This window comes from Phalacrocorax carbo, chromosome 4, assembly GCF_963921805.1.
Source record: "Phalacrocorax carbo chromosome 4, bPhaCar2.1, whole genome shotgun sequence".
In the NCBI taxonomy this organism is placed as follows: Eukaryota; Metazoa; Chordata; class Aves; order Suliformes; family Phalacrocoracidae; genus Phalacrocorax; species Phalacrocorax carbo.
The window spans coordinates 56,184,086-56,211,759 of record NC_087516.1 but is presented as its reverse complement, the minus strand read 5'-3'; the positions used below and the strand labels follow the sequence as shown (position 1 = coordinate 56,211,759).

Sequence of the window (27,674 nt, the reverse complement as noted above, 5' to 3'; positions counted from 1 at the left end):
CTCTGTTTGCTAAAAAGGATGCATTAAATCACACGCTTTCTTGTGTGCATTAAACCTTCCTAAAAAGGTAGGCTAGACACAGATCCGCTTCTCGGCCTCTGGGAGGGCGGGAGGGAGGCCTGAGGGAAGCAAGTTGCCTAACAGGCTGCCAACGGAGCGGCTCATTCCAAGGTCCAGGTGCCTCGGCCCGGAGATACGGTCGGTGAGGTGTGTACGGCGGGGCCGTACCTGCCTGTGCACCTGGCCTGGGCCTGGACCTTGGCCTCGACTATCCCATCTGCCGTTCCGTGGGTCACGGCGGGTGGGTGCGGGGCCTGCGTGGGGAGGGCAGGCCGAGCTCGGCTGGAAGCCGCCCTCGGGGCAGCGCGGGGGAGGCTGCCTGCCCCCATGGATGTGTCTGATGGGTCTGTGCGTGACCCTTGGCCCCTGGGCCAGGGCCGGTAGCGACCAGCCATTTTGCCCATGCGTGGGGCCGTGCGGGGACAGCCCCAAGCCACCCTCCCGCCGTGACACGGCGTTAGGCGGGGCGGCGGGGGAGCGGAGCAGGCTGGCGCTCGCTAAGCAGCCCCACGCCCCGGCGGGGACCGGCAAGCGGGACGGCCCCCTCGCGGGGGCGGTGGGGGGACACAGACGGGACCTCCCGCAGGGGCGTTGCGGCGGCGGAGCGGCGCCCGCCCCGCCGCGGTCCCGCCCGCCCCGTCTCCCCACTACGCCCCCCGGGGAGGGGCCGGGCCGGGCGGTGCGGAGCGGGCAGTGCCGTCGGGCTGCGCCGTCCTGCCCGCTCAGCCACACTCGGCGCGTCCCGCGGGGCTGGAGATGCTCCCACGCGCGGCGGCAGCGGCGGTGCGGGGCGCCCCGGTCCCGGCCACCTTCGCCGACGATGTGCTGCGCGTCTTCGGGACGAACCACAGCCTGTCGGCCGGGCAGCTCTCGGCCCTGCTGCACCGGCTGGGCGCCGCGCCTGCCCTGGGCGCCGCGCTGCCCCTGACCCACCTGCACCACAACCAGGTACCGTGGGGGAGCCGGGTCGGGCCGGTGCCGGGCACGCACGGCCAGGAACAAGGGCCCCCCGAGCCGGGTGGGCACCTCCCGAGTTTCTTAAACCTCGTCGCCGTCGTGTTTCCTCACGTTGAAGCAGGGAGGGAGGGGGAGAGAGAGCAAAGTTCTCCCCCAGGCGCTGGGCCCGGGTTTCGGGCAAAGGAACCGGTCCCCCGGTGAGACCGGCGTGCGGTAAGGGAGAGACCGCCGTCCATCAGGGAGCGGCTGCGTGCTGCAGTGCGGGGCTGCCCGTGGGATGAGCTCTGCCTCTTCCCTGCTCGGCTCTTAAACTGACGCTTTTCCTGGGTAAATAGCATCTGGGCAACGGTAAAAAGCGGGTGGGAATCAGCTAGTGTTTCCCTTCCAGAGTTGTATAAGCAAATCTTTGGGACTTGTTAAAATACAATTGTCGTGTGATAGTGCAAACTTGATTGCAGGTGTGTCTACTCGTGTAAAGAAACTTTTTTTCGGAAACTTTCATATTTTTCATCTACGTTGAGCGCAAAATGCACACCCATCAATTCATCTACTAAAAGCTATTTAAAGTGATGTTTTATTTACTAATTATCTTTGGAATACCACTTTTCACAGACTAGACTAGAGTATTTCTGTTGGAAGAGACCTGCAACAATCATCTGGTCCAACTGCCTGACCAATTCAGGCTGACCAAAAGTTAAAGCGTGTTGTTAAGGGCATTGTCCAAATGCCTCTTAAACACTGACAGGGATGGGGCATCGACCACCCCTCTAGGAAGCCTGTTCTGGTGTCTGACCACCCTCTCAGTAAAGAAACGCTTCCTAATGTCCAGCCTAAGCCTCCTGTGGTGCAGCTTTGAACAATGAAAATATTTTATTCTGTTTAGTGTCTCCATGCAAAACTCAGACCCCATTGCTACTTTCAAAGTCTATGTAATTTAATATCTCTATAGTGTCCTAGACTGACTGTTTCCTTGAAGGGGAATCTTGAGGCTAGTGGAGATTTCCTTATGCTCAGGAATCAGGGACATTAAGTCAGTCAGGAAAATGAAAGGGAAGCAGGGATGACTGTTTGCTCTGGTTTGGTTCAAATCCCTAAGAAACAGAAGAGGTATGGTTCTAGGGGGATTGAGGAATTTTTCTTACCTTAGGAGTAGTAGCCCTTTTGCTTGGTCTGTGAAGGAGACAAACCTTGGATGAGCTCAGTTTGTTTTAGGAAGAGTGCAATTCTGATGTCTTTACCTTTACTGAAGGTTTAATTGGGACTTAATGCCACTGAAATCAATGTAGTATTCAGTGTAAGCATGCCAATATTTGCCAGAGTCACTGCTTTCAAAACTCTCAAATTGAGTGCTGTTCCAACACAGTGTATTAAAAACATAAACTTTCCCAGCCACATGTGCTAAATACAAGTTTGCAGTGTTGAATATGGCTATGAAAAGGAGCTTTCTTTAATGGGCATAGAAATGAGTAGATTCTTCAGTCCTTCAGGTTTTCCCTCTGCAAAAGCACGTAGCCCTCGTACACAGGCTTTGGCACAGGCTACAGAGGGGAAAAAAAAAGTAATGCTGTTTCTTATTACTGTAAATGAATATTCCTCATAAGTCATTTGACGCTTAACTGAAACAAATTTTTTTACAGGCCTATTTTAGTTGTGTCTATTTTGAATAATATTTAGGGTACCATACTAAAATGTGTATGCTTTCTTGCCAAGTTAATTGTATTCTTTCTTAAAATTCGCCTCACAGCTGCTCCATCAGCTACCATTTAAGCAAGTGCATTTTGCCTACTGGCTTTTGATCCCTCATAGATGTTAGGTATATCAATGACTCTGGGCAGGTGGGGCATGCGAATGCATACTCATACCAAGTAAATCATACGTGATCTTTTTCAAACACTGTGCCTCCTTGTACTTACAGGTTGATAATTTAGTGTTATCTACTGGTTATGACAGAAGTCATAAAGCGGCATATTCTAACTTTGTTGGATGGTATCAGAGGCCTAAGCTCTACCGATTTTCTGCAGAAGAAAGTAAATACCCCTGGAGAGTGATTCAGATAGGCTGAATCCGTTCAGGCTGCATAAATATCTGCATGTAGGAGGAAGCAAGGTTTATCTTAGACCTTCAGTTCTTAACTTCAGTGTCCAGAGCTAGCGGGATGACTCGCAGGCCTTTCTCCCAACCAAGATAACACACCCCTGCTCTATCAGAGAGCCCCTCTTCCAAGCCTGAAGTAATTTTTAGTGGAGAGCTGATCTGTAAGGAACAGGTGATACAGCACAAACTGGTAGGAAGGAACAGTCTCTCTTAGTTTTATCTCACTATTAGTGTTCAGTTTTAATGTTTCATTCATACAGTTTTGGTAAGCCTATTAATCTCACCTGAGAAGATCTACCAGAAGCTGATCCATTTTCTTAAAGACTGAAAGAGTTTGGATGTGTAAGCCAGAAGAAGATAGATGCTTGGTTTCTGTTTTCCTTTGATACCAGGTTGACTTGAAAAGATAAGGGAGAAGAAAAAATTATTTAATTTGTTGATGATAGTGTTTGAATGTATACTCACATAGGCATTTATGGTAACTTATGTCCTATGATGTCCCTGAAGATGCTAATCTTTTCCGTGTAAAACACAAAAAAGAAATTTTTTGAGTACTGTTTTGGATTTTTTCATAGAACTGTCTCCATTTCCTTATGCTTTTTGTCTCTTTTTTTTCTTTCATCCTGCACTTTTATAGTTCTCATTACTTTGTGTTTATATTTTCTTTGCTCTTCGATTTTTCTTTTATCACCTTTCCTTAATATGTAAGCTAAGAATTCCTGTCAGAGAAGTAAGCAGTAACTGAGCAAACTCAAATACTGGTTGCTGCTGTTTTTTCACATTTTACTGTGGCATTCCAACACATTTTAGACCTACTAATAGGGATAAAATTAGCAATTTCAGTATAATAGGTGATGGCATGTTTACTCATTCTGTATTTTACATTATCAGCAAGATGTAAAAGCGTGAAACTATACTTGATCTTCTGTCATTGGGTTCATTGTAGTATGACAGCTGTACATGTGTGTGCCGGAGGATAAAATTACATGCTCAGAAGCTTTGGTCAAAAGTACATGGAAGGTAAATGGGCATTGCAAAGAATGGACTTGTTAACATCACCTTTAGTTTGTGCTTTGACATAATCAGCAGGTGCTAAAATCATGCATCAGTTCCCTTCTTTGGCTTTTCTAAATCTATATTTATACTAGTCTATATGTCATACCTGAACACTGTATCTTAATGTAGTGCATTTTAATTTTGAAAGAAAACATTTGGACTAAAATGTTTGGATTTGGATTAAAGTCTTCGTTAATATTAATGATAAGACAGAATTAATTTTCACCTTAAGATGTGTCAAAACCCCATAACTTTGGTGTTTCAGATAGACTACTGCTAGGCTAGTATCTGCTCTGATTTGGGGTTTTTTTGGTAGTGTTTCACAAGTTACAACTTGTGCTTTTTGAAAGGAGGGGGAATGGCCTGACAGAGCGTGGCTTATGGTGGTGATCCAACACCATGATCTGATGTTGCCTGGCCAGTGAGGAGATAAATAGGCTTATTTGTTCTACCCTCTAAGTGTCTTATTTCTACAGTATCTTCAGCAAATTTCAGCATTCGTGGACAGTTTTCAGCTCCCGGCATGAACAGCTGCCTTGAACATGTATGGGGGGTCGGGGTGGAGGGGGTGGTGAAATCCCTAAAGCGTACAGGCGTATTCAAGCAGCTTCTTCTGCTTTGACTCATTCTCATGGAGTGCTGCTTATTGAAGGCATGGTTGACTCCTAGCATCCAGTTCTTACCTGTGCTGAGTGACAAAAAGGTGTCACCACATCAGCATTAGATGCTTTAATTTGTTATAAGTAAGTTGAGGAAGACATAGTAATATGTCTCTATTTTGCCTTATCCAGGCTCAGGCTAAGTAAAAAAAGTAAAACAAATGCTGGTCAAGTAGGTATTCACTGCATTCTTTCTGTGCAGTGTGACCCACTGCTCAGCCCTGGTGTGGGCTAGGCTAGTATTCAATCTGGAAACGTCTAGAAACTGCAGTCCAGGTTGCTGTTGGGTATCTTAGCACTTCACACGTGGATGCTACAGATAAAATAAAGGGTGAGCAAAGATAAGAACATGGCAGAAGATCAGAAAAGGGACTGAAGCATTTACAAGACGGTTGGCACTGTGGCATTTTTTGTTAATTTTCCAGTTAGAGGCCCTCTCTGCATTGTTTTCGTCTGAGCAATTATCCCATCCTTTCCTTCAAAGGATGTGGTAAACTGGTGTCTGCTTTTCATTTATAAAGATACTGGTGTAGAGAGATTTGAGACAGTTGAGCATCACTTTATTCATTTAACATCTTAAAAAGTAATCCCATATTGGTCAATCATCTTTGGGAGAGCATTATCAGGAGAAAAGAAAACATCTGTTTGAATAAGCCAGTTGATGGTTTAATTTTTTTTAGGTCTGAGAACTTTGTAATTGTGTAAATTCTGCTGTTTTAAGTCCTCCCAAATTTTGATGGAGGCATTTTAAAAATTATTTTTTAACAGTTCGGGGACATGACCCATTATGACATATCTTTTTTGCAATTGTTTATTAAATGCTGGGAGACAGTCACATTGTAGCCAGTCCCCTCACCTAATCGCTATGGCAAGGCTTACTGAGTAGCAGGGGACAGACATGATGGTAGACCTGGTGAGCCAGGGCGTCATTCTCAGTCCCCTGTTCCATGAAGCTGAATTTCCTTTCTGCTGAGATCATCCATCAGTCTTACAGAATAAATAGCTTATGTTTTTATAGTAGTGTGGCTGCCTTAATGTATTTATCATCCAAAGATAAATGCAGAGTTTTGCAGTGTGAAAACATGAGTTGCTCCAATCCAAGGCTTCTAATAGATTTAATCTTTTAATTAATCCTTTAGTTGTGCCAGTGAACTCATGCAAGCTTGCTTCTTAGCTCTTGGATGTATGCAGGAGTTTACTGAGAGGATGAGGTGATTTATAACACTGAATCATTTATAGGAATTATTATCTTCTGGGATTGTCCTTGAACAAAATAATAATAGTAATTAAATAAAATGCTGTTTCTCATCCTCACACAAAGGAGCTCTTGTCCAATGGTGTTTCTCACTTATTTGTTTGTATGTAGCCAAAGGTGCAAGTCTCCGGTTTACTAATTAATGCTGTGTCTGATTTATTTTCTCTGCATAATCTTTTTTTTCTACCTACAACATGTTTTGGATTTTTGTGAGCTAATATTACTACTAATATATTTGTATTTTAAAATACTAGTCATCCATTCTGTGTTTCTAGGAACAAGATAGTTAAAGATTATTTCTCTTAGATATAGTTATGTTATGAATTCTCAGCTTCTGCTGGCTTGTTTTTCTAAGGGCTTTTCACTGTAAACTTCCAGTATTGGCTCTATAAGCCACTAATACAAGAAGCACCATATGGGAACTATTCCTATAGACCACAAATATCCTCTCTTTATTTCACACTGGACATTATCAGCCATGTATTTGGCATTATTCCATAATGTGGAGTTACCAGTAAAATGATTAGGCACATAACTAGTTTAGAAAGCTCCAGAGGTTCATGTGTTGGGCTGTTAAAGGCTGTATCTCCAGTGGTGATTTCTCTGTTCACTGCTTCCATTGAGATTAAATGGAGCAACATGCTTTAAAACAAAAGTATTTTCGGTTACCAAGCTATATTTATTTTGTATGTGATTCTTGGCATTAACATTGACATTGAAAGATGAAAGTATGTGCATGCTGCTTGTATATATTTGAGTCTTCAAGGTCTCATGGCCTTAAAAAAAACTTATGTTTAGGTTCAAGCGTATACTTCAGTGCTCTGCTAGACCGGGTTGTTAGAGGAAGGACAGAAACATCCTGGATGAAATTGAGCTGAAGGCACTTGAATTGGCCTGCATGTTCCCTTCCTCCAAGTTAAATCAGAAATAGTCATATTCAAATGATGTGTGCATGCCTTTCACCTTTTGGACAGTGTTAGAAAAATATTTTTTAATGGAATCAGAAGCAGCTCTGTTGAAGTAAACTACTTGCTTTGGGTTATCCCTAGAAGGAATTTGCTTCATAAATAATAATCTTGAATTATTGGAGAAGTGCTGCGGAATCTGAAGGCTAGCAAAACTGAAAAGAGCAGGGAGTGACCATTTGTTTTTATTTTGCCAAGGCTTCCAATGCTCTACTTTTGCAACCACACTGATATTTGCTACAGGGGAAGTTATGCTCTAACTTGATGTCCCATATAGAAAGAAAACATTTGATTTTTTTTTTATTTTGTCTTCAGACTCAATGCATTTGTTGTACAACTGTAAGCCAAATCACTTTTGCTTACACCCAGAAAAGAACACTATTTCCTTATTTATCGTTGTAGGAAATAATGTGAATTAAAGGAAGGTGTTAGATGAAGGACTTCAGTGGTATACAACATTTCATATAAAAATACTCAAATTTTCTGTAGATATATATTTTAAGATACTTAATGGTTTGCCTTTTATCTTTTTGGTTGAAAATAATGAACTGAGCAACCAACCCTTCCCCTGGCCTGGTTTAGCACTGCTAAGTACATTTATCCTTGACCCATTGGATACTGTTACGTCCTGAGCTGAAGGCAAAGTAAAGATCCCCACTAGGAGTCTCTCTCATTGAAGTATGGGATGGTTTTACAAAACAATGTTTGCTGTTAACAGTTATTGCTATAAAATGAATTAAAAATGTTCAGTGCTGCCAACATTCAGAGCATTTTTAAACAGCTAATTTGGGGAGATAAATAAGAAGCATTGTCGTGACGTGGTCACTTACATGAATAAGCAGTCACTGAATTACCAATCATTTTCTGACATACTCTGTCACTGAGAATTTAATTGCATCTGGCCTGGTCTTTAATTATTTTTTAATTACCTGAGATTTGAATTTTTTGGAAGCTGTTTTTCCAAATACATTGTAAGGTTTAGCTGTCCTGGTTCATGGGGCATAAGATTTGGAAATATTTGTTTAAAATGTGTTTCATTGATTTGTGATTTATCTTACTTAAAATACTTTGAATCACTTCTGCTTCACGTTAAGCAATCACAGTGTTTTCAGGCACAGTGTATAAATGCTGTGTACACTTCCTTGAAAATGCATTACAGTATTTTCATGTTGTAATTCTTGGGTTTCTCAGTGTATGATTTATTTTTTGGTTTTGCATTAATGTATTAAGTTGGTAAAATCCCTTTTTGTTCCAGTGCTTGACTGGTGAGGAAATTTTTTCTTTGCATGAGATACCGAACAACAGTCACGTATCGAATTCAAGCTTCTCTGTAATATGTCCTGCTGTTTTGCAACAGCTAATTTTTCACCCGTGTGATCATCAGGAAGACTTTGTGGATACATCTAAACCACTTTCTTTACAAGGTTAGTTCATATTAATTGCATTAATACTGCAACTGGAGTGGGGTTTTCTTGGGACAATAGTAAGCATTTATCTGTACATGACAGGAGTGTCTTGTTTAAGAGGATATAGTTGTAAAGTGGGAACATAAAATTAAAATGCTGTTTCGGGTCAGCAGGCTATCTCAGAAAATATCCTATCTCTCAACAGTGATCTATTCAAAATGTTTTAGAGAAAGGTGAAAGAACTGAGTAGGTAGTTATGGAATAATTTGCCCATTAAAGGAAGAGTCTTTCCGACCTGTTTTATTTGGGTAATGGCTTGTGCCCTGCAGCGTAAGGACTCTCGCTTATAGGTGGTTAATAGGAGGGAAGATGGGAGTACGGAAGGGAAGTTGTGCAGGTAATTTGCAGTGGGAAATCAGACTTAGTAGGATGTGCATGTATCAAGGCAACTTAAGGTAAAATTATTAAGGGACTTCATTTGAGTGGAATTACTTGCAGGGGGAAGTCGTGGCATCAGGGGAGCAAGTGACTGTTTTACTGGGGAAAAATACTCATATTCTTTCCCAACTCAGACTCCTGCTTTCATATCATCATCTGTACTGCCCCCTACACATGGAACATCATCACATCGCTGAGTAGCCTTAATCTTTCTTCCTCCTATTTTTCCTCACTATTTGTTCTGTATTTATTATTCACAGAACTGTACAGTGCAGTAAAAAACGTAGGACAGGGGAGATTCAGCTGGTTAATGAAGCCACTTGTTGCACTGGTAGGGGTCAAGTGTGTAATGGCCTGTTTATTTGACTCAGTATTCCAGATAAATTTATTTTTCCAAGGAAGTCAGCTGAATTAAAGTTAAGAGGATGTTGGATGAACAGGTGCCTAATGCCAGCATTTGTGAGCAGAGATGAAGCAGTGTTTTTCATAACTTTTGAAATATTAGTATTAAAACATTCTAATGTAAGTTATGGTATTTATTAAGAATTGTAGATCATTCCTAAAACTTATCTGTGTCAATGAATAATTGGAATTATATTTGATTAATCGCTGAAACCATGGCATCAATTACCATGGTTGTTCTAGATTGCTTATACCATATGAGGGCACATATTGTCAAGAAGTCCATAATATCTGCACTGGAGGCTAGGATCTGTCTTTGTCTTTTTTTAGTTTGGGGCTGTTTAAGTAGGTTGTACGTAGAAGCTTGACCTATAGTTAACCTTCTAAGCTATTTAGACCATTCTTCTTGTTTTTCTTTTATCCTGTGAGCTCAGAAGCAATGTCCAGTAGCCAGATAAGCAAGGCAGCCTTCTCCCTGCCCCTCCCTTGGCTACAGCACAAGAAATCTGCAAGGCCCGGGGTTAAGGTATTTTAAAACCCAAAATGTATGAGGCTGTGACACACAGTGGTGCCAGTTTTGAAGGGAGATTCACAGAAAGGCCTAGTGCCAAATGTATATGTTGATTTATGCACACCCCCACGCCATCACAAAATGAATCTGTATTGTGGCAGCACTGAGACCAGCTGATTTCAGTCGGTGCCCATGAAGCAAAATCCTCAGTGCATGTTTCCAGCTGTGCTTATGTGAATTTTCTGCCCAGGGACTCCTACACACTTAACAATATTCTGTCTTCCAAGACAAACAGACAAGACATACAGAAGAAATTAGTACAATTAGCTTTACGGGGCAGCTACTTGCAATAAAAAAAAAAAAAAGTGCTGCCAAAGCGGAGTAGAAGTTCGAAGGCAGCATGTAACATGTCCTTTTCCCTTGTGGTTTGTATATCTCATATCTAACCTAGCTGTCCTTAGGGGCACACTCGTGTTCTTCCCTTTCTTGCTTCTCTGAAAGGTAATAGGGAGGTGCATATCACTGCATGAAATAGCTGGAAATGCCCAGTGGCATTCCTTCTGTGCAAGGCAAACAGGTTCTTTGCTCTCTGCTTAGCTTCTTCAGAGAGGTATTCATATGCTTATTTCCTCTTCATCCTGGGACAGGACTAAGAAAGTCCCTGAGCCTGCCTCAGGAAGGCCCAGAGCAGTCGTACCCACTTCTTATAACGAACAGTACTGAGCAACGGTGTTCTAAGGGGGGAACCTTACTTGCACTCCTGCCATTTTATTTTTCAGATTTCTTGTGTCTTTGGGTATCTTGGCTGTCTTTTTGTTGGGTCCACAGTTCTAGAGACAGAAAGAATAATGGTATTTGGCAAAAGCTGACCATGCCACCAGCCTCTGGGAAGAGTGTGTGCATCCTAATGCAGAATGCTCTGCTCTGATAGAATCATAGAATCATCCAGTGCCCTGAGCTGGAAGGGTCCCGCAAGGATCATCGAGTCCAACTCCTGTCCCTGCACAGGACAACCCCAAATTCACGCCATGTCACTGAGGGCGTTGTCCAAGTGCTTCTTGACTATCGTCAGGCTTGGCGCTGTGACTGCCCCCCTGGGGAGCCTGTTCCAGGGCTCCACCTCCCTCTGGGTGAAGAACCTTTTCCTAATACCCAACCTAAACCTCCCCTGGCACGTTTTCCTGCCATTAGCTTGGGTCCGATTGTTGGTCACCAGAGAGAAGAGATCAGGCCTGCCCCTCCTCCTCCCCTTGTGAGGAAGCTGCAGACCATGATGAGGCCTGTCCTCAGTCTCCTTTCCTGCAGGCTGTACAAACCAAGTGACTTTAGCCACTCCTCATATGGTTTCTCCTCTAAACCCTTCACCAACTTCATGGGCACTCTCTGGACACTCTCTAGTAGCTTTGTACCCCTAATGTACTGCGGCGCCCAAAACTGCACCCAGCACTCGAGATGAGGCCGCACCAGTGCAGAGCAGGGCGGGACAGTCACACCCCTCGGCCGGCTGCAATGCAGGGCTTGATGCACCCCAGGACACGGTTGGCCCTCTTGGCTGCCAGGGCACGCTGTTGGCTCATGTTCAACTTGCCATTGATCAGAATCCCCAGGTCCCTCTCTGGAGAGCTGCTCTCCGGCCTCTCGTTCCCCAGTCTGTATGTACAGCCAGGGTTGCCGTGCCCCGGTCAGACTAGCCAGCTTTCTGAGATGCATGGACTCTAAAAGCTTAGCTTTGGTGGAGTCCTAGTGAATAAAACTAATTTTAAGACAATAGTGCATACATGATATTGTGAAATACAGTCAATAATGCAGGAACTTTGGCAACATTGGTTGTCTTGGAACTTTATCACTCCCCCCACCCCCCCTTCCCCCACCCCCCATTTGTGGTATTTTTCTTGAAGTACTAGTTCCTGTAATTGTGTAATTATGGGGTAATTTTTTTCCCCTTTCCAATTACACTTCAGGCCTTTCTGAACTCAAACAAAAGCTTGCCACAAGTCCCAGGAGCACCTTCCTGGAGAATATATAAGGAAGTTCTTAGATTTATTTTATGCCTTTAAAAATTTCATTAGTTTAACTAGTCCCCATACTACTGAGGCTCATTGCAGGATCTGTGGAATGCCTAGGATGGATAATAATTTATTCTTTCATCATCTGAGGTTATTTAATTGCTCATTTTAATTCTTCCTTATTCTTCCGCTTGGGGTGAGTAAATCAGAAACAGAATATCACTATGTAAAATCCCAAGTTCTTTGGGCCATCTGGATCTACAACAGAATTTTCAAAATAAACCCACATCTATCTCCTGGCAGCCCTAATCTCTGGTAAATCAGGAAGAAGAAAGGCTTTTCCCTTTACTTTTTTTTTGGTGACAAAAGGGGATACTGCATACTGGTTGATTAGAATATGTCCTTGCTTGTGAGCACAGGTCCTTTAGTACATTATGAAGCATCTTCCATTGCATCAAGCATACCAAATGGTGACAGCTGTATCATTCATAACATGTACTTCAAGTGAAGTGTCCCAGTATGTTTTGCTTTTCTGAAGAAAAAGCATCAGCATGAAAGTTAGACCATTTGTTAGTGAAGCGTGTAGTATCACGAGAACTTCTCTCACAATTTGGCAGTAACCTGTTTTTCTGTGCTTGATGTTAAGCTCTGTTCTCATATCATTTTTGTCATCAACTGATCTACACACACAATTTGTAAATTTATCCTTTTTGTCTTTTATTGTAAGAAGTAATTAGTACTGCCTTTTTTTTGTTGTAATTTTTGAAACTTGTTCTAATTTCCTGTGTCTGATGAAGTAATTTGGGCAGGTATGCTAAATGCTTCATATATGATAAATGCATATAAGTGGGTTTTTATTTTCCTAACTCAGTTTAAAATGTATGTTTTGCACAGAATATCATGTGGGAGTTGTCCATATACTAAACTGAGACAGACTTGTGCTTCTATAGTAATCCCAAACTGTAAACAGTGGTTAGTGACTCATGATGGCACTGGAAGCTCATTTGTTTATTATGGATTTGATTTCAAAAAAATATTTACAAACTTAACTGTAATTTATTTTAATGAAAATTGATCTCCTGTGTAGCTTAGTTGTGTGTTTTTCCTTCTCTCTCTCTCAAAAATATGGCAAATGAATATTCTAATTGGCATTGATTTACCTTCTGCAAATGCTTTAAATGTTTCTAATGCTTTCTGTTCTTGACATAATATAAAATTCATTACATATAAAAATTGTACACCGTGCAAACAAGGCAGAGCCATCCCAGTTGCAGGTGAGGAATCTAGCTTAGTGTGTTTGACAATTGTGTTGCAGGAAAGTTAGGCTGCAGGTCGTAATCTGATCTGTTAGTTTCTGCTATACAGAAAGGAATTTATGGTAACTTATGTACCTACATATTGTAAAACTTATAATGATGCAATTTTCTGGATTATACCAAACTGTTCTTATATAGGCAACACTGTGTTGGCTTTGACTATTATTTGTGGTTAATTTTTAAAGACAAACCCACTGTCTTGTGGTTCTGTGGCATCACCTGAGGCAGTGTCATAGACCTCTTCAGTTCAATCTTTGAAGATTTTCTCTGCAGTCACAGGGACTTGAGATGTCACTGGGAAAAACAGTAGTCATGCATAGAGGTACAACTTTGTGATGCTTATGAACAACACTAGCAATCACACCCCACCCCCCAATAATTCAGACTCCAGAATAATTATGATATGGCTTTGTACAATTCCTGGTGTCTGAAATCTAAAAATCTGAGACTATGCTTTTAGTGAAGAAGCTAAGTTATGGTGAACCCTTGTGCATTTGCCACTTCTTAGGAAGAGTTTTCCCCATTGTGTACCTAAATCACACGTCTGTGTTTTTGAACCTAGAACCTCTTTTTTGTATGCTTTCATTTCTCTATTATAATTGTCTCTACTATCAGCTATCTGCCACCTCACTTGTTCGATAAGCAGTGATGGGTGGCGTTATCAGCTAGCAGAACTACTTTGATTTAGAGGAGGGGGAAGAGTGTTAAAAAAGTTAACACCTCAGGATGATTTGAAGGTGTCATACTTTAACAGGAAGGATTTTTGGGTCTAGTACAGCCAAGACAGCAGACTTGGAGTTCCTTAGGATTAAATGACAATCAGATCTAGCCTTGGGACTAGTAAGACATTTTTGTCTTATGTCTATGCTGTAGCTACTTTGACTGTTGGCCTAAGCCTTAATTTTTATTTTTCACTGAGTGTAGAAAGACCTGATTTATACTACCAACAGATAGGCTATCCCAGATCTTACACTAGCACAGTTTCCATTTTTAATATGGTAGTCCCAGACAATGTTTCCAGATATTTCATTTCTGCAGGTATGCATCTTAAATATCTGCGCATTTTAAGATTTTTATATTTGTGAAGTATCATTTCAACCAGGCAACCACTCTTTTTTCCCAGTTCCGTGCCAATTTAGCTGTTAGAAAAATCAAAAACAGCCTGAAGTGGGTGTTATACTAAAATATCTTATATTTCTGCTTGTTTATCCACAGTTTGGGGATTTGGGTTCCTGGCTGTGACTATCATTAACTTGGCATCACTTCTGGGATTGATTTTAACTCCCCTCTTAAAGAAGTCATATTTCCCCAAGGTTTTAACCTACTTTGTGGGCTTGGCCATTGGTACTCTCTTTTCTAATGCAATTTTCCAGCTCATTCCAGAGGTAAGTAAGGGGAATCATTATTTGGTTTGCATACTAGTTTCTAAAGTGTATTAATTTTAGAAGCATGGTGCAGTGGGGTTCTGTGTGTGGGTTGCAATCTCCAGAGTTGTGGGTGGGCTTCAGCGCCATTAGCTACCATCTCTTTCTGGCTGGGTGAGCAAAGCCATCAAGATCTATGTCTAGTTGTGCCATTGGAAAGACCAAGGGCTATTCTGCCTATAGACAGAAAGAGAAATACATTGGATACAATTCTGGTGAACTTTAACGGGACTGCAGGTTAGGCCCTCCTCGTCTTGTACTGCACTACTACATTCTGAATGTGAAGTTCTACTGAACTAAAACACTGTTAACATTTAATCCAAGGTAAAAAAAATTGAAAAAGGTCAGGATCTTTAATGATTTCAGCCTGATGGAAACTCATGGTCGGTAGAGAGACAGTCTGTATTTTAGAGGAGTATCTGGGGGGGATGCGGGTGGGACTTTGTTTGTTTGTTTCTCTGGAAATGTGCTAAGATTACAGACTAACTTGCTTTGCTTTTTTAATTCACTGTTAGGCATTTGGGTTTGACCCCAAAGTAGATAACTATATCGAGAAAGCAGTTGCTGTGTTTGGTGGATTCTATATTCTCTTCTTTGTGGAAAGGATTCTTAAAGTGATATTGAAGATCTATAACGAGGTAATGAAACTTATCACTGACTGAACAAGCCTTGCCTTAAAGTACCTGTTACATTTTATGAGGTACTCGATAGTTAAATAAAATGTGGGTTTTTTTCCATTTTATCTGAGGAATTCAGCCTTACTGTGTGTTCTGATACATCTGTTTAGAATCCACATGGATAGGGGAAGTAATCTCACTTTTTTGGAGGGAGCTACAAGCAGAGCTGGGAATAGAATCCAGATGCAAGTGTGATCTGCTGTCACTGGCATATGCTTTAGTTGCTCCCAATGGCCAAGTCATTGCCATGCTAGCTAAAAACATCAGGAAAACGTGGAAATATGTAAGAGCTGGAGAGAATGGAGTCTGCCTCTGGAGCTCCCCTTTGGGCAGGAGAAATCAATGTGACATGTATACCTTCTTAGTCATCAGTAAAGTGTAGCTGTGCTGACAGTGCCTGAATCTCACCTTCAGTAACTTCAGCTCTGTTTCCCCGTGCTCTGGTACGCAGACCTGCTTCAGTGGCACTGAAGTTATCCATATTGCACGGGGCTCTGCTTTCTACCTATACGCCAGAGTATTTGTTTCCTGTGTACTCAAATGAGTGAGGCTGAAGGTCCCCCCTCCCAAACTGTTGCTGATATTGAAGATTATGAAGATAAATTGTCCCTCATTTGTAATAACTGCACAAAAAAAGTGTTGCACTTTATTTTTTGGAAGAGTTGACAAAGGCTGATAAGCAGCCATGAATAACTAGCAAATGTTGATCTTTTATGGTCAGGTGTTTGGCTTGGGAGGTTCTATATAAGTATAAAAATGAAAAATCTCCACATGTATTCTGATTAGGTAAAAGTAAGAGACAAGTTAGGGACTTAGATATGTTTGGAGTTCATTCAAACATTCAAATCTTTACTGCTGCCCATTTAAACATTTACTTGGTATTGAAAGCAAGGCAGCATGAATATAATGCCCCCACCTTTTCTTTTTTGGTCTCTATTTTCTTATGTTTGTTATTTTGCTTTTCTTTTAATTAGCTACCTACTTATTTGTTTGTCACCTAGACTGGTCATAATGACTCCGAAAACGGCGAACAGAATAATTCTCAGGATAAGACTAACCCACCCAAACCACTATCATCGAGCAATGGCGGGACGTGTTATGCAAATTCAGCTGTCATAGAAAGCAATGGAAATCTTGGTTTTGACAGCATCAGCGTGGTCTCAACACAGGTATGAAAATGGTGTCTATTTATTTTATTGCTGTCAATTATATAAACATATCTGAAGGGAGAGTTAATATGAATTTTTATTACTTTTGTCAAGTTTTTGTAGACTTATAGCTAATAATTTGCTTGAGCCCGATGAAAAAAATGTGGGGTTTTGGGGCAAGCTTATAGAAGCTGAATGGTGCATTAAATTTGTAGCCAACAAAAAGAGTTAACTGGTATCAGTGTCGGGAGGGGTAGGACAGAGATACATATCTAATCAGATAATTCAGTTAATTTTGATTTTGTTGTTGTTATTGCTTTGCTTTAAGAGGGATAGTGTGTTTTAGTGTTGCATGATTTGTATTGTGTTCCTGACTATGTAAAGCCATAAATTATAGAACCTGATTCCTCTGAATCAATTATTAATGAGCAAAACTAATAGAGTAACTTTTGTGCAGTATCTTGTGAGCACTGGTTGTGCTAGTCCAGTATATTTGCATACTGTGGGAATTATGGAGGTAATACGTTCAGACAGACACCATTCCTCCTAGTTTAAGTATTACCATCTTTCAGGTTTGTTCTCTGTATCTCTCTCTCTTTGTTTTCATACTACAAATATGACTTCCTTCTGTCTGAGAAGAAAATGAAAGCAGGAAGAGAAAGTTGGTGTGCTGCTTTACATCTTTTTCCCTGTACAGGGAGGAGCAGTACTGTCCCTTATTTAAAAAAAGTAAAAACATATAGAAACAATTCACTGGTGACTAAGGCAGATTTTTTCATAGCAGAGATTTCTCTTTTACCACCCATGTTCTTTAGCCAGTAAGTTGTTTGTGGGAAGTAGTGAGGAGCAGGAGAGGAAGCCAGAGGCAGGCCCTAACAGCACCTGAGAGTTCTGCATTGACCCCGCAGGCTCACAGGGCATTTGATGCACGCAGTTTAAAGTACCAAAATGGTACTTGTCCTTACTGTAGAAATGTCATGAAGTCTGGTGAATAAGGGGCGCTTTGAAAGCTAGGAGAAACATGTTTAATAATTAAAATTGCCTGGGCACCAAGAGGGAATTAGTATTATGGGCATCCCTAAACTGTATTTTGTAGGTTTATAAAACAGACGAAAGAACCCTCCTCTCTCTGTGGAGACAGTCATCTCCAGTAGTATGGGTGTTGTTTTTTCTGCCCTGTTTGTGAGAAATTTCATGTGGACCTATTCCATTATGTTTTGGCTAGCCATCTGCTTACACATAACATAAACATACCAAAATTATACCATATATTATAATAATAAAATGAACAATATAGCATTTATTTCTAGCAACTAGTTTAGCTGCAGTGCTTGTGATCATGAAGTATTGTAGGTCACCCCAAGGTCCTTTATGGAATACTCTCATATCTCCTTTTACATGCGGTCTTGACTTTAAGCACTTAAAATTTCACACAGGTTCTTCTCCTGTACTTATTGTTCTTACAAAAATTCATGCTTTCTATTCTTTCTTCCTCTCCATTTCTCCAAAGCCAGGAAGAGAATAAGTTGTATTAAAACCTCCTAAAAGTAACAGGTTAAAAATCACCCTGGAGCCAAGGCTGGCTGCAAAGAAATCCCAGTAGCAGATAGCCTGCTGCTGATATTGGAGGTAGCAACAAAAAAGTGGTCATTACTCTTTTCCTCCTCCAGCCATGTTCAAAGAGGGTAGGTAGCCTTCAGAGTCATGAGGTGGCTGAGGGGTTTTGGGGAAGCTGGGGTAGTGCCATGAGGGTAGGCATGCATTCAACTTCACAGGCATTGGGTATTTATGAAGGAACCATTTGGCATAAGCCAACGCATACCTAATAGAATTTTAACATGTCCTTGTAATCTAAAGCTTACTAGAGAGGGCAAACACAGCGTAGCCAGAAATCATCATGTAGGCTTTAAGGAGGGAGTTTGAAGTCCAGTTGTGCCAAAGTGTGGTAGCTGTTTTCAGCTATGGGGATCCAGCCATATTCTCTCTTTTAATGCCAGAGCAGACTGACTGCCAGAGTAAATCTAAACGTTTAATTAGTCACATACTTTCAGATTTCACTTGCAGCGGTAATCGCAACCTTGGAAATCTCTTCTGTGCTTACCCAAAATTTGTATCTACCATGCATTAAAATTATATGGCTTGGCAAATATAACTTTCGAAAAAAGTTGTTTCAGAGACAAATTGCTGAAATGTCTGTATCCTCAAGTGTACAACGTTAGAGTTGTAGAGCAAAACCTTATGGTGGCCTTTATGTATGCCCTGGGGGCAGTGTCAGGATTCCTTCTTGGTCCTGTGGGCACTTCCAGAGGACACAAAAGGACATGTCTGGTTCATGTCTGAGGGAGTCAGAGATGCATTAGAAATAGTAATCTGGTGAGATATCATAGAATAAGAGAGTCTATGTATGATTTCTTAAGTTTGGGAACAAAGGAGAGGCCATTAATTTTAAAGAAAAAATTGTGTTCAGAACAGCAAAAATACCAAAGGTGTCTTTGGTTTACCATAAATTGTAGAGATACAAATAATATAGAGCTAGACTAATAATGAATAGAAGTCAGACCTGATAGTCAGCTGGGTATTACAGTGCTCCTTAGCTGGCACCTCTTCTGTGACGTCTGCTAAACTACCATGACAAAGTGGGAAAAATCCAGCAGAGAGAGGCACTGTTTGTTTTTTGCCTTGGAATCTTATATATTTGTAGGGCAAATTTGTCAGTAGTCTGCCTTATCTTAAACATTAAGAATATGTATTAGTCATTCATCCACTTCTATCAGACAGGCAATCTAGCAAAGTTCAGAATGTAAACCCAGACAAGCAATGTCATTGTACCTTATATAATTTACAGAAGTCAAGACGTTATCTAAAATAGATTACAGGCAAGAATTATGGTACTTCAAAGCTACACAGTAAACGGCAGATAGCCAGATATATGTTACAGAAGCCTCTCAGAAACCAGTTCTTAGTTTTTAAACTGCAATTGTTTCTGCATTTTGAAAGATGGGATCAAGAAAGTAATTTTTAGAAGTAAATCAATACAGTTCTCCTAAATTAATTGCAATTATTTAAAAAAACACATAGACTAAACAGCCCAAACCTCAGCACATTTCTGGTGTCAGTTCCATTCTTGATGAGTTCAACAGCTAATTCTTAATAGCAGCTTCTTACTAAATGTTCATTTTCTTCAAACACACATAGAAAGTTCAGCATGTCTATTTGTAAATTACTTATTTCAACAAAAAAGCCCTTTAGATCACATTTTTGTTTGTCATACACATGCAATGCTTTGGACTATAGTTGGAATTCTCAGCTGTGCAACTGGTACCAGAACATGGGTCCTTTACTTAGGACTATAGCCCCTATACTTCTATGGCTAAGGCAGGAATGCCCCTACAGCCTTCAGAAAACTGTAGGCATGCACATGGTTCCCACATAAAAACAAATGTGCTTTGATGGGAACAAACAAAGCCAAGTATGTACAAGTGATACTTTTGCACATTTGTATTACTTGCTCACTGTTTGCATTATTCTTTTAGGAATTTTAATTCTAATAAATTCTTTCCATAAAACAATTTCTTTTTTAGAGATGCTTGGCATTTGATGTGAGATTTTTTTTTTTGTAATAGAAAGTTTTACAGAACAAAACCCACCACCACCACCTCTTTCTCATGTATAATAGAAGTTGCTAATGTACTCTTTCAAAATACAGACTCCCGAGATTAATATTGTTGCTTTATCAGAAAATGTTTGCTGTTGTTGGGGTTCTTGTGTGTGTGTGTGTGTGTGTGGTTTCCAAAAGAACAATATTCTTTTTTAGTAGAAAAATGAATGAATTATTCAAAATGAAAATTGTGCATTGTCTCAAACTCCACTTGCTCAATGAAGCTAGAAACACACCCAAGAAAGATGATGTGCTTTTGGCAGGAATGAGGATGATCTACAAAACAATGCCTCCATCAGTTCTCGGGCAGCTTGAAGGATGGTCACCAGGGAACAGAATAAAGCCGCAGGGGAACAGAACTTCTGCTCAGGGAGCTGGATGAATAGGTGGAAGGGCTTCACTAATTGTATTTGGATTTTCTCATACTCATGTTTCTTTTTACTTCCAGTTACCTAATATATGTATTTTATGTGGCTTGCTATGTAGTATTTCTTAAAGTGAAGTTCAAGTTGCTTTTGTGGATTAAGAGAGGGGTCTATTACTCATAAGAGATCCTATCTCAAACAGAATTAGTACAGGTACAAATGAATCATCCCAAAAATATGGCTGGCATTGCTTGTGTGTTAGATGAAATGTTGAGAGGAAAACCTCCAAAAACTGAAGGCCAGCATGTAGTACAAGTCTAAAACCTATGTGTTTGGCTTAGTGGGGAAACTCCCAATTTTTGCATACCATTGCTCATTTTCACATTGCAGAAGTATAATTTCAGGACTTCCTATGCACTGAGTAGGAGCTGTAAGTGTGCTTTATGGCAGTTGTGGCACTACTCAACCAAGGCGTTATCAGCTACAAGTTCCAAGTAGTGCACTAGGCATCTAACACAGAAATCCCTGACGTGAACTTTTGTCCTGTCCCAAGGCAGCTCCTACATACAAGAATGGAGTATGTCAGATAAGTCTGGTGAGCAAATCATGAGACAGACCTTACTGCTCTGTCATTACAGATTTTGTAAGAATTTATTAATCATTATTATACTTCCCTGAAGTTCAAAATTCCGTTGCCTGGTAGTGTTTGTATTTGATATGGCAAAACTAAAACAATTTGCAATGTTCTTAAAAACTAAGGAAAATTTCTTGGAATAATTTGTGACCTTTTTATAAGGAGGATGAGGTGTTCCCCTACATCCTTCTCCTACAAGAGGAGGAGAGGTGTATAAATATGTCTGTGGGCACACAGATGTATATATTACTGCTTATGTATTCCAGTTAGTAAGGACTAATTAATGCTTTATATGCAAATTCTTTTTTTATTATTTTAGGGAGGAAATACTATAATGCTGGCAAATATTTTGTAACTACAATATATATGTGTACAGAAATTTATCAGAATGGATCATCAGGAATTTTTAAGGGGAGGCAGTTTGTGCTCCCAGCTAAAATGGCAGTTCTTTTTATCTGCTTCAGGTTTTTCATTATTTCATGGCACCACATGTATAAATTACTTCTACTTCTGGGAGGAATTATTGAGATCCCTGGTGTGTATGTGCGTTGCAGTTTTATATTAGCCTGTTGTTTTCATGCTCTGAGCCTTCAGCTCGCACAGTCAGAATTACCCACTGCTGTTTTTATTAAACATGCACTTCGTAGAAGCTAATTTGAATAGCTGGACTTGACTATCATTACCCAAAATTAGAAATAAAGTTTATGGAGTATCTGGATATGTGTCTATATTCACATGTACCTGGCTGTTATGGTGGCAGCTAAGTGTGTCCCTGACAGCATGGTGTACTAGCCAGATGTGTTTTAGGTAGGAAATACAGATGCTGTAAGTCTCTGTGATTAGATCCTTCTCATTCAACATGCTTAATATAGGGGGCTGAGGAGGCTGCAAGGAGCCTTGGCATTCTTAATCGGACGGAGACTCCAGAGAGACATTCGGACTACTACAGTCTGAACTGCTTTCTGCCTCAGCTGAAGGGCATTCAGATACAGCTTTGTAGCCAGAAGGGCGACTGGGCCCTGCATGTTGACTTGTTGAAACAGAAAACATTTGCTGCTGCTACCTGTGCCTTTTGCTTCTTGGACCAAGCATTTTGGTGTCCACATGCAGTAGAGCTTTATTTTATATTTGGCATTCATTTAAAGACAGAAGTGTGATTTGTTGGCTTCTTTATTCAGTGTTTTATGTAATTGCTTTACTGTGTTATTTTTTTCTAGGAAGAAGCCACGCAAGGCGGATTATGCAAGTGTCTTAACGACCGTCCACTGTCAAAAATTGGAACCATTGCTTGGATGGTTACGCTGAGTGATGCCGTACATAACTTCATAGATGGTTTGGCTATCGGTGCTTCTTTCACTTTGTCTCTGTTTCAAGGGCTTAGTACCTCCATAGCCATCTTGTGTGAAGAGTTTCCTCATGAACTGGGTAAGGAACTTCATTCAACATGTTGCTTACTGTGGACATCGCTGTTGTAGGAGGTTGTGCTGGCCAAAAGTTGGCGCAGATTGAAAGAAAGTTTAGACAAATTAATGGAAAAAAAATAGTCATCAAAAAATTCCCAAGCACAAAAATATACATCTAGCACAGGAAGTTCCCAAGTGCAGGTGGGTAGGAGCTGGGAATGTATATTAAAGAGGTATTAATTGCCCTGTTCCTATATGCTGCATACACTGTTGTATTCATTTTTTTTTTTAAATCATTATAGGTAGTTCTTTGTTCCTGTGCTCTTAGCTCAATTGTGCATTGCCTACTTGCTTTAGGATATTTCACTTACCTTAGTATTGAAGGGAAATTCTTATCATTTACTTGAATGAAGGAAAACAGCAGGGGGTTATACTTTGTACAAATCATGTCTTTTCTTCAGACTTCCTCTGAAATCAGAAAATAATCAGAGTCTCATTTTCTGAAGATGGTTTACTTATTTTTTTTTTTCCTTCTTTTCTTTTAGGGGATTTTGTCATCTTGCTTAATGCTGGAATGAGTACTCGGCAGGCTCTGTTTTTCAACTTTCTGTCCGCATGTTCCTGTTACATTGGGATGGCCTTTGGCATATTAGTAGGCAACAACTTTGCTCCTAACATCATCTTTGCCGTAGCCGGTGGAATGTTCTTGTACATCTCTTTGGCAGATATGGTGAGATAGTAGTTCCTTTTCAGTTATTTATTTTTCTGTAAGAAAACAAAGACTGCAATGAGTGTCTCCAGTAGAATTTAGTATTTTGTCCCTTGCGTTCCAGTGTCATCTACTTATAATAATAATAATAATAATTATTATTATATGTTAAATCATCAATTATACCCTTAATGGAGGTGCACAAATAGTTATGCTTATTCATGAAACATGAAAGCTTTTCACCTATAGTGCATATCAGATTATTGCTGAAAGAGTTTTATAGAGAGACAAGCTTTCTGTGAATTTGGGCTGGTTTCATCAAAGAGTAAAAAGTGTATAAATACTTTTTCAGCATTTTGGAGTGGCAACATATTTCACCTTACTATTTTTAAGAGATTCATTTGTCTAAACAGTACTTTGAAAGAAAAGCAGAAAAAAAAAGGTAAACAAAATGAAACTAAATGTTTAGTTTTGAGTTGAATGAAAGGTGTTGTGTAACCACAGTAATAAATTTGGGGTTGTTTAGGTGAAAAACCCAACTTAAATTCTATTCTGGTTTAAATTAAACAGTGCCAGCCTGAGTTTCTTGGTTTAGACTGAAAATTCACTGACTTCCATTCAAACAGTTTGTCCATTATTTATTTTTTAAAGTGTGCTAGAAGATATAAGCTAAAGAAATTGTGCTAAGATCTAGGTCAGATTTAGACATTGGGAAATAAAGTCTGCATTCACAGGCAGTCAGCAATATTCCATAATTTACACTTATGATGATGTTTTATCTGAGAATGAGAGATCTTTCAAGAATTTTAAGTTCTATTATGTTTAATTCAGTGTAGTGAGAACATGTGTATCTGCAAAGGTAGTTTATACCTCCCACATGAGAATCCATTTGGGCGTAGAACTGGAAGAGTGAGGCCTGAATTTGAAAAGATTTCAGCCCCCAGTTTTGTTCTATATGTGTTTAAGAACGGTCATATGGTTATAGTGACTGTTTCATGAAATACTATTATAGTTTACATAATAACAGAATTTAATAAGGAATAGTGTTAGTTAAATTAACTATATAGTTTATTTTGCAAGTTTGCAGTAGCTAATGCTTTTCATTTAGTTTCACTCATATAATGAATACTGGTGTACTCAACTATGATGTATAAAACTCATGGCATAAAATTTAGAGTGCTTCAACTTAAATTTGTTATTAAGTCTATCAAAGTAGGTAACATTCTTTTCTTTGTATCTGTTGTTCTGTTCTCTGTTTCTCTCTCTCCCCCCCTCCCCTGTTCCCCCAATCTCTTGCTCTTTTTATAGGTTTTTGGATTGTATCAGAAACCTATCTGAATTTTTCTTCTCCCTGAAAAGTCTGAAATAGGGTATTCAAGTGCTCTGTACAGAGATCTGGCTTTCCGCTTTCTGTTACGATTTTCATACACTTCTGGTTTGCTTGTCCAGAAGCAGGTAGGATTACCTAGAATGTCATTCTTTCCTTCTTTTTGCTGTTCTTGTTTCCTCCAGTATTGGCATAGTGCAACCTTTGCCAGTAAGATCACTGTGTGGTGAGGCTGTGGGCAGGTGAGAATGTGTACACTGAGGAGTGTGCACAAATGAGCCTTGCTGTATGGCATGAAGCTGATCTGGTTTGTTGTCTTTGCCTCTTGTGCAAGAGGATTACAGAGCTCTGGAATGATTTCTGGGAAGGTTTGGCCACTTCCCACTAACCTTAGTCTGTTCTTCAACAGTTGCATTACCTTCAATGGCTGTGTTTGCCTTGTGAGATCAAAGATAGATAACAGCTTCTGAGTCACCCGGCATGAAGGTTTCTAAACTAACACTGAAATGTACAGTCTTTGTTGCATTCTTGGCTATACTGCTCTCAGCACAACAGAAGTGTTTAAAGCCTATTTGAGTATGCTTGTCAAAATCCACTGTGGTTGGCTTTATCTTCAGCAAACACATACCCTGAATCACCCCTTACAGGGGACTTTATCACCAGTGCTCATCTGCCATCACCTCCATTGGCTCTCAGAGGAGTTATCTTTGTTTCTGCAGTTAACAGCAGACCAGTTGTCCTTTGCTATTATGTTGCCATTACGATGGGTGTTACGGAATGAAGAATCGCTTCATTGCGCTGTAATGTAATATTGCATGTGTTACCACCAGTTCCACAACATTCTTCTTTCTTCCTTGCTTTACCACTACCTCATCAGCCCACCAGACCTTCTGTTTGTAATAGGCTTCATATTTCTGAGGGGTGGACTGTGTTTTCAGCTTTGCTTCATTTGCTTATAGATAAAGCAGAAGAATCCTAATCTTCCATTTCCTGAACAAGGAATTATCTGTTTATACCAGTGAAGGAAGAAACACAACCTTTAGCAATACAAGGGCAGCTGCTCCCTATTGGGGAGCCATACAGTTGGACCCTAGGAGACTGCTGGAATCAAAAAGAGGAAATTTGCGTGAGAATACAACCAGGTGAAATCACAGTAGAGAGGAACAAAGCACCACTTCATTTCATCATCCTTGGTGAAGTGGTTTTGCAGGATAATTAGCTTGACCTGTTCCTGTGACTGCCTTCACCCTCTGTTAGTTCTAATATTCAGTCCAAAGTAGCAGTGTGGTTCAGTTCTTAATGCCTTAAGTTATGCATGCTGCCACGAGATGGCAATAGTTACCAAAAAATATCCCTTTTTTCAGTTCCCAGAGATGAACGATATGCTGCGAGAGAAAGTGACAGGAAGAAAGATGGATCTCACGTTCTTCCTTATTCAGAATGCTGGTTTACTGACGGGCTTTACTGCTATACTGATGATTACCGTGTATGCAGGAGATATTCAGCTGTGATAATGCAAGTGAAAATGGAATCAGTACTGAAGACATCAAGTAAACTACAAATGGAAGACACTTGAGATCCATAAAGGGACATTCACTTAATCTACTTGGTTTTGAAATGGTGATAAGTCCTGCCCTGTCCCCCTTGCTCCAAACACAGGAAATTCTTCTTTAGGACTTGCAGTCAATCCAAGTACAGGAGCTGTCAACTTCTCTACTATGCCAAAGAACCGATTTTAATATTTTTATTTCTACTTAAAATTATCAGACATATCTGAACATAGAGAAAGGATGTTACTTGGCCAGTAGAATTACGCAATACATGCGATTCAAGACCAAATGAAAGCTGAGGTCAAAGAAGATGCTTATTTAAAAGAAAATAATGGAGTCTCATATCCTTTTCTTTAACTGTGATGAAGGCAAGCAGTTTCAAAGCTGGTTAATTTTCATTACTTTTGTTGCAGGATTTGTCTGTGTAACATCCCCTTCCTCCACCAAAAAAAAAAATTAAACTATTTCAGAGTAGATACTAACGAAGCTGAGATTTTTAATTACTAATTAACACTGGAAGGAAAGATACCAGTTACTGCTTTTGATCTTTTCTCGTTATAAGTGCACTAGGGAATTGTTGATTTATTTTGAGACCACTTTTTTAATTAGAGGGAGCCTGTTTTAAATTTATGACAATTTATCAACTCCATAGTATTTTAGAAACATTCAGTCATTTAAAAATGTTCAAGCATTTTGTATTTTATGGCAATAATAATGTATTATATTTAAGTTCCATAAGTATCCCTTTTAAAAATCAGTATTTTGGATTAAGATGTGTAGAAATTTATTGTTAGTTTTTCAAAGAGGAATTTAGAAAAAAACTTGCTAAATTCAACATTCCAGTAAGCTTTTTTTGTAATTTGAATAGTTTTCTTGTGGGCAGTTGGGTGAAAGTAAGTGCTACTAAAATATACAAACACTTATCACAATCTGTTGCATGTTACTTTTCTAAAATCATGCTTATATGTACGAGCTCTTCTAAAATAAAAATTCAGCCACTCTGGTGTTGTAAGATGTGTGCAAGGAAATTAATAAAAAAAGTATTCCATTTCAGTCACCACTCAGCTTTGAAGGAAGTGTTCTTATTCTCTAGTAAGTTACTTTTTTTTCATTGATTTTTAGGCAAGTGTTACAACTTCAAAGAAGATACTGTTTCTTGACATATTTCCTTGGTAGTAGGAAGAGACAAATCTTTTATTTTTAATTCACTATTGAAATATATTTTCTAACAGGTAAAGGATTTATTCTAATATTATTTGAATCTCATCTGTAATTACATTAGAGAAAGTAACTTCTAGGTGTCTGGTTGATAAAAACTTGAAGGCAAACTGCACAGGAGTTGTAACTGATACTTATTTTAAAATATGTTGTAATTGTTAAAATGTAGTTATAGTAGTCCATGATAATTGCTGCATGGAAAAAGCATTTTTTTGCTTTATGCCCTCTTAAGTTTCTATGAAGAAGAGTCCACCCACTCCATGTTCTTTCCTTTAATTCTTCCATTTGTTAATTCCTTGGATATAAGCTGTTTGTAAATGCTACTCGTGTGAATGACAAGAATGTATTATAGTAACTATGAATGTTCATTGACTTTTTAAAATCGTTTGACCATTACTCGCTCAACGGATTATTAAAATAAAATGTCTGCATGATA

General features: G+C 39.8%; 1 protein-coding gene across 2 annotated transcripts; it reads left to right on the top strand.

Moving 5' to 3' along the window:
• Positions 1-563: 563 nt before the first annotated feature.
• On the top strand, positions 564-27,674 carry SLC39A8 (solute carrier family 39 member 8). 2 transcript variants are annotated; one of them, XM_064450035.1, is made up of 8 exons: positions 564-1,008; positions 8,302-8,470; positions 14,341-14,510; positions 15,065-15,187; positions 16,228-16,395; positions 22,249-22,456; positions 22,980-23,164; positions 25,835-27,674. In XM_064450035.1, exons 1-8 carry the CDS (start codon positions 817-819, stop codon positions 25,979-25,981), a joined length of 1,362 nt encoding a protein of 453 aa, XP_064306105.1. In that variant the 5' UTR covers positions 564-816; the 3' UTR covers positions 25,982-27,674. The 2 variants fall into 2 exon arrangements, with proteins under 2 accessions (XP_064306105.1, XP_064306104.1); XM_064450034.1 differs by lacking the exon at positions 25,835-27,674 and adding an exon at positions 24,452-24,568 and having other exon boundaries at positions 679-1,008.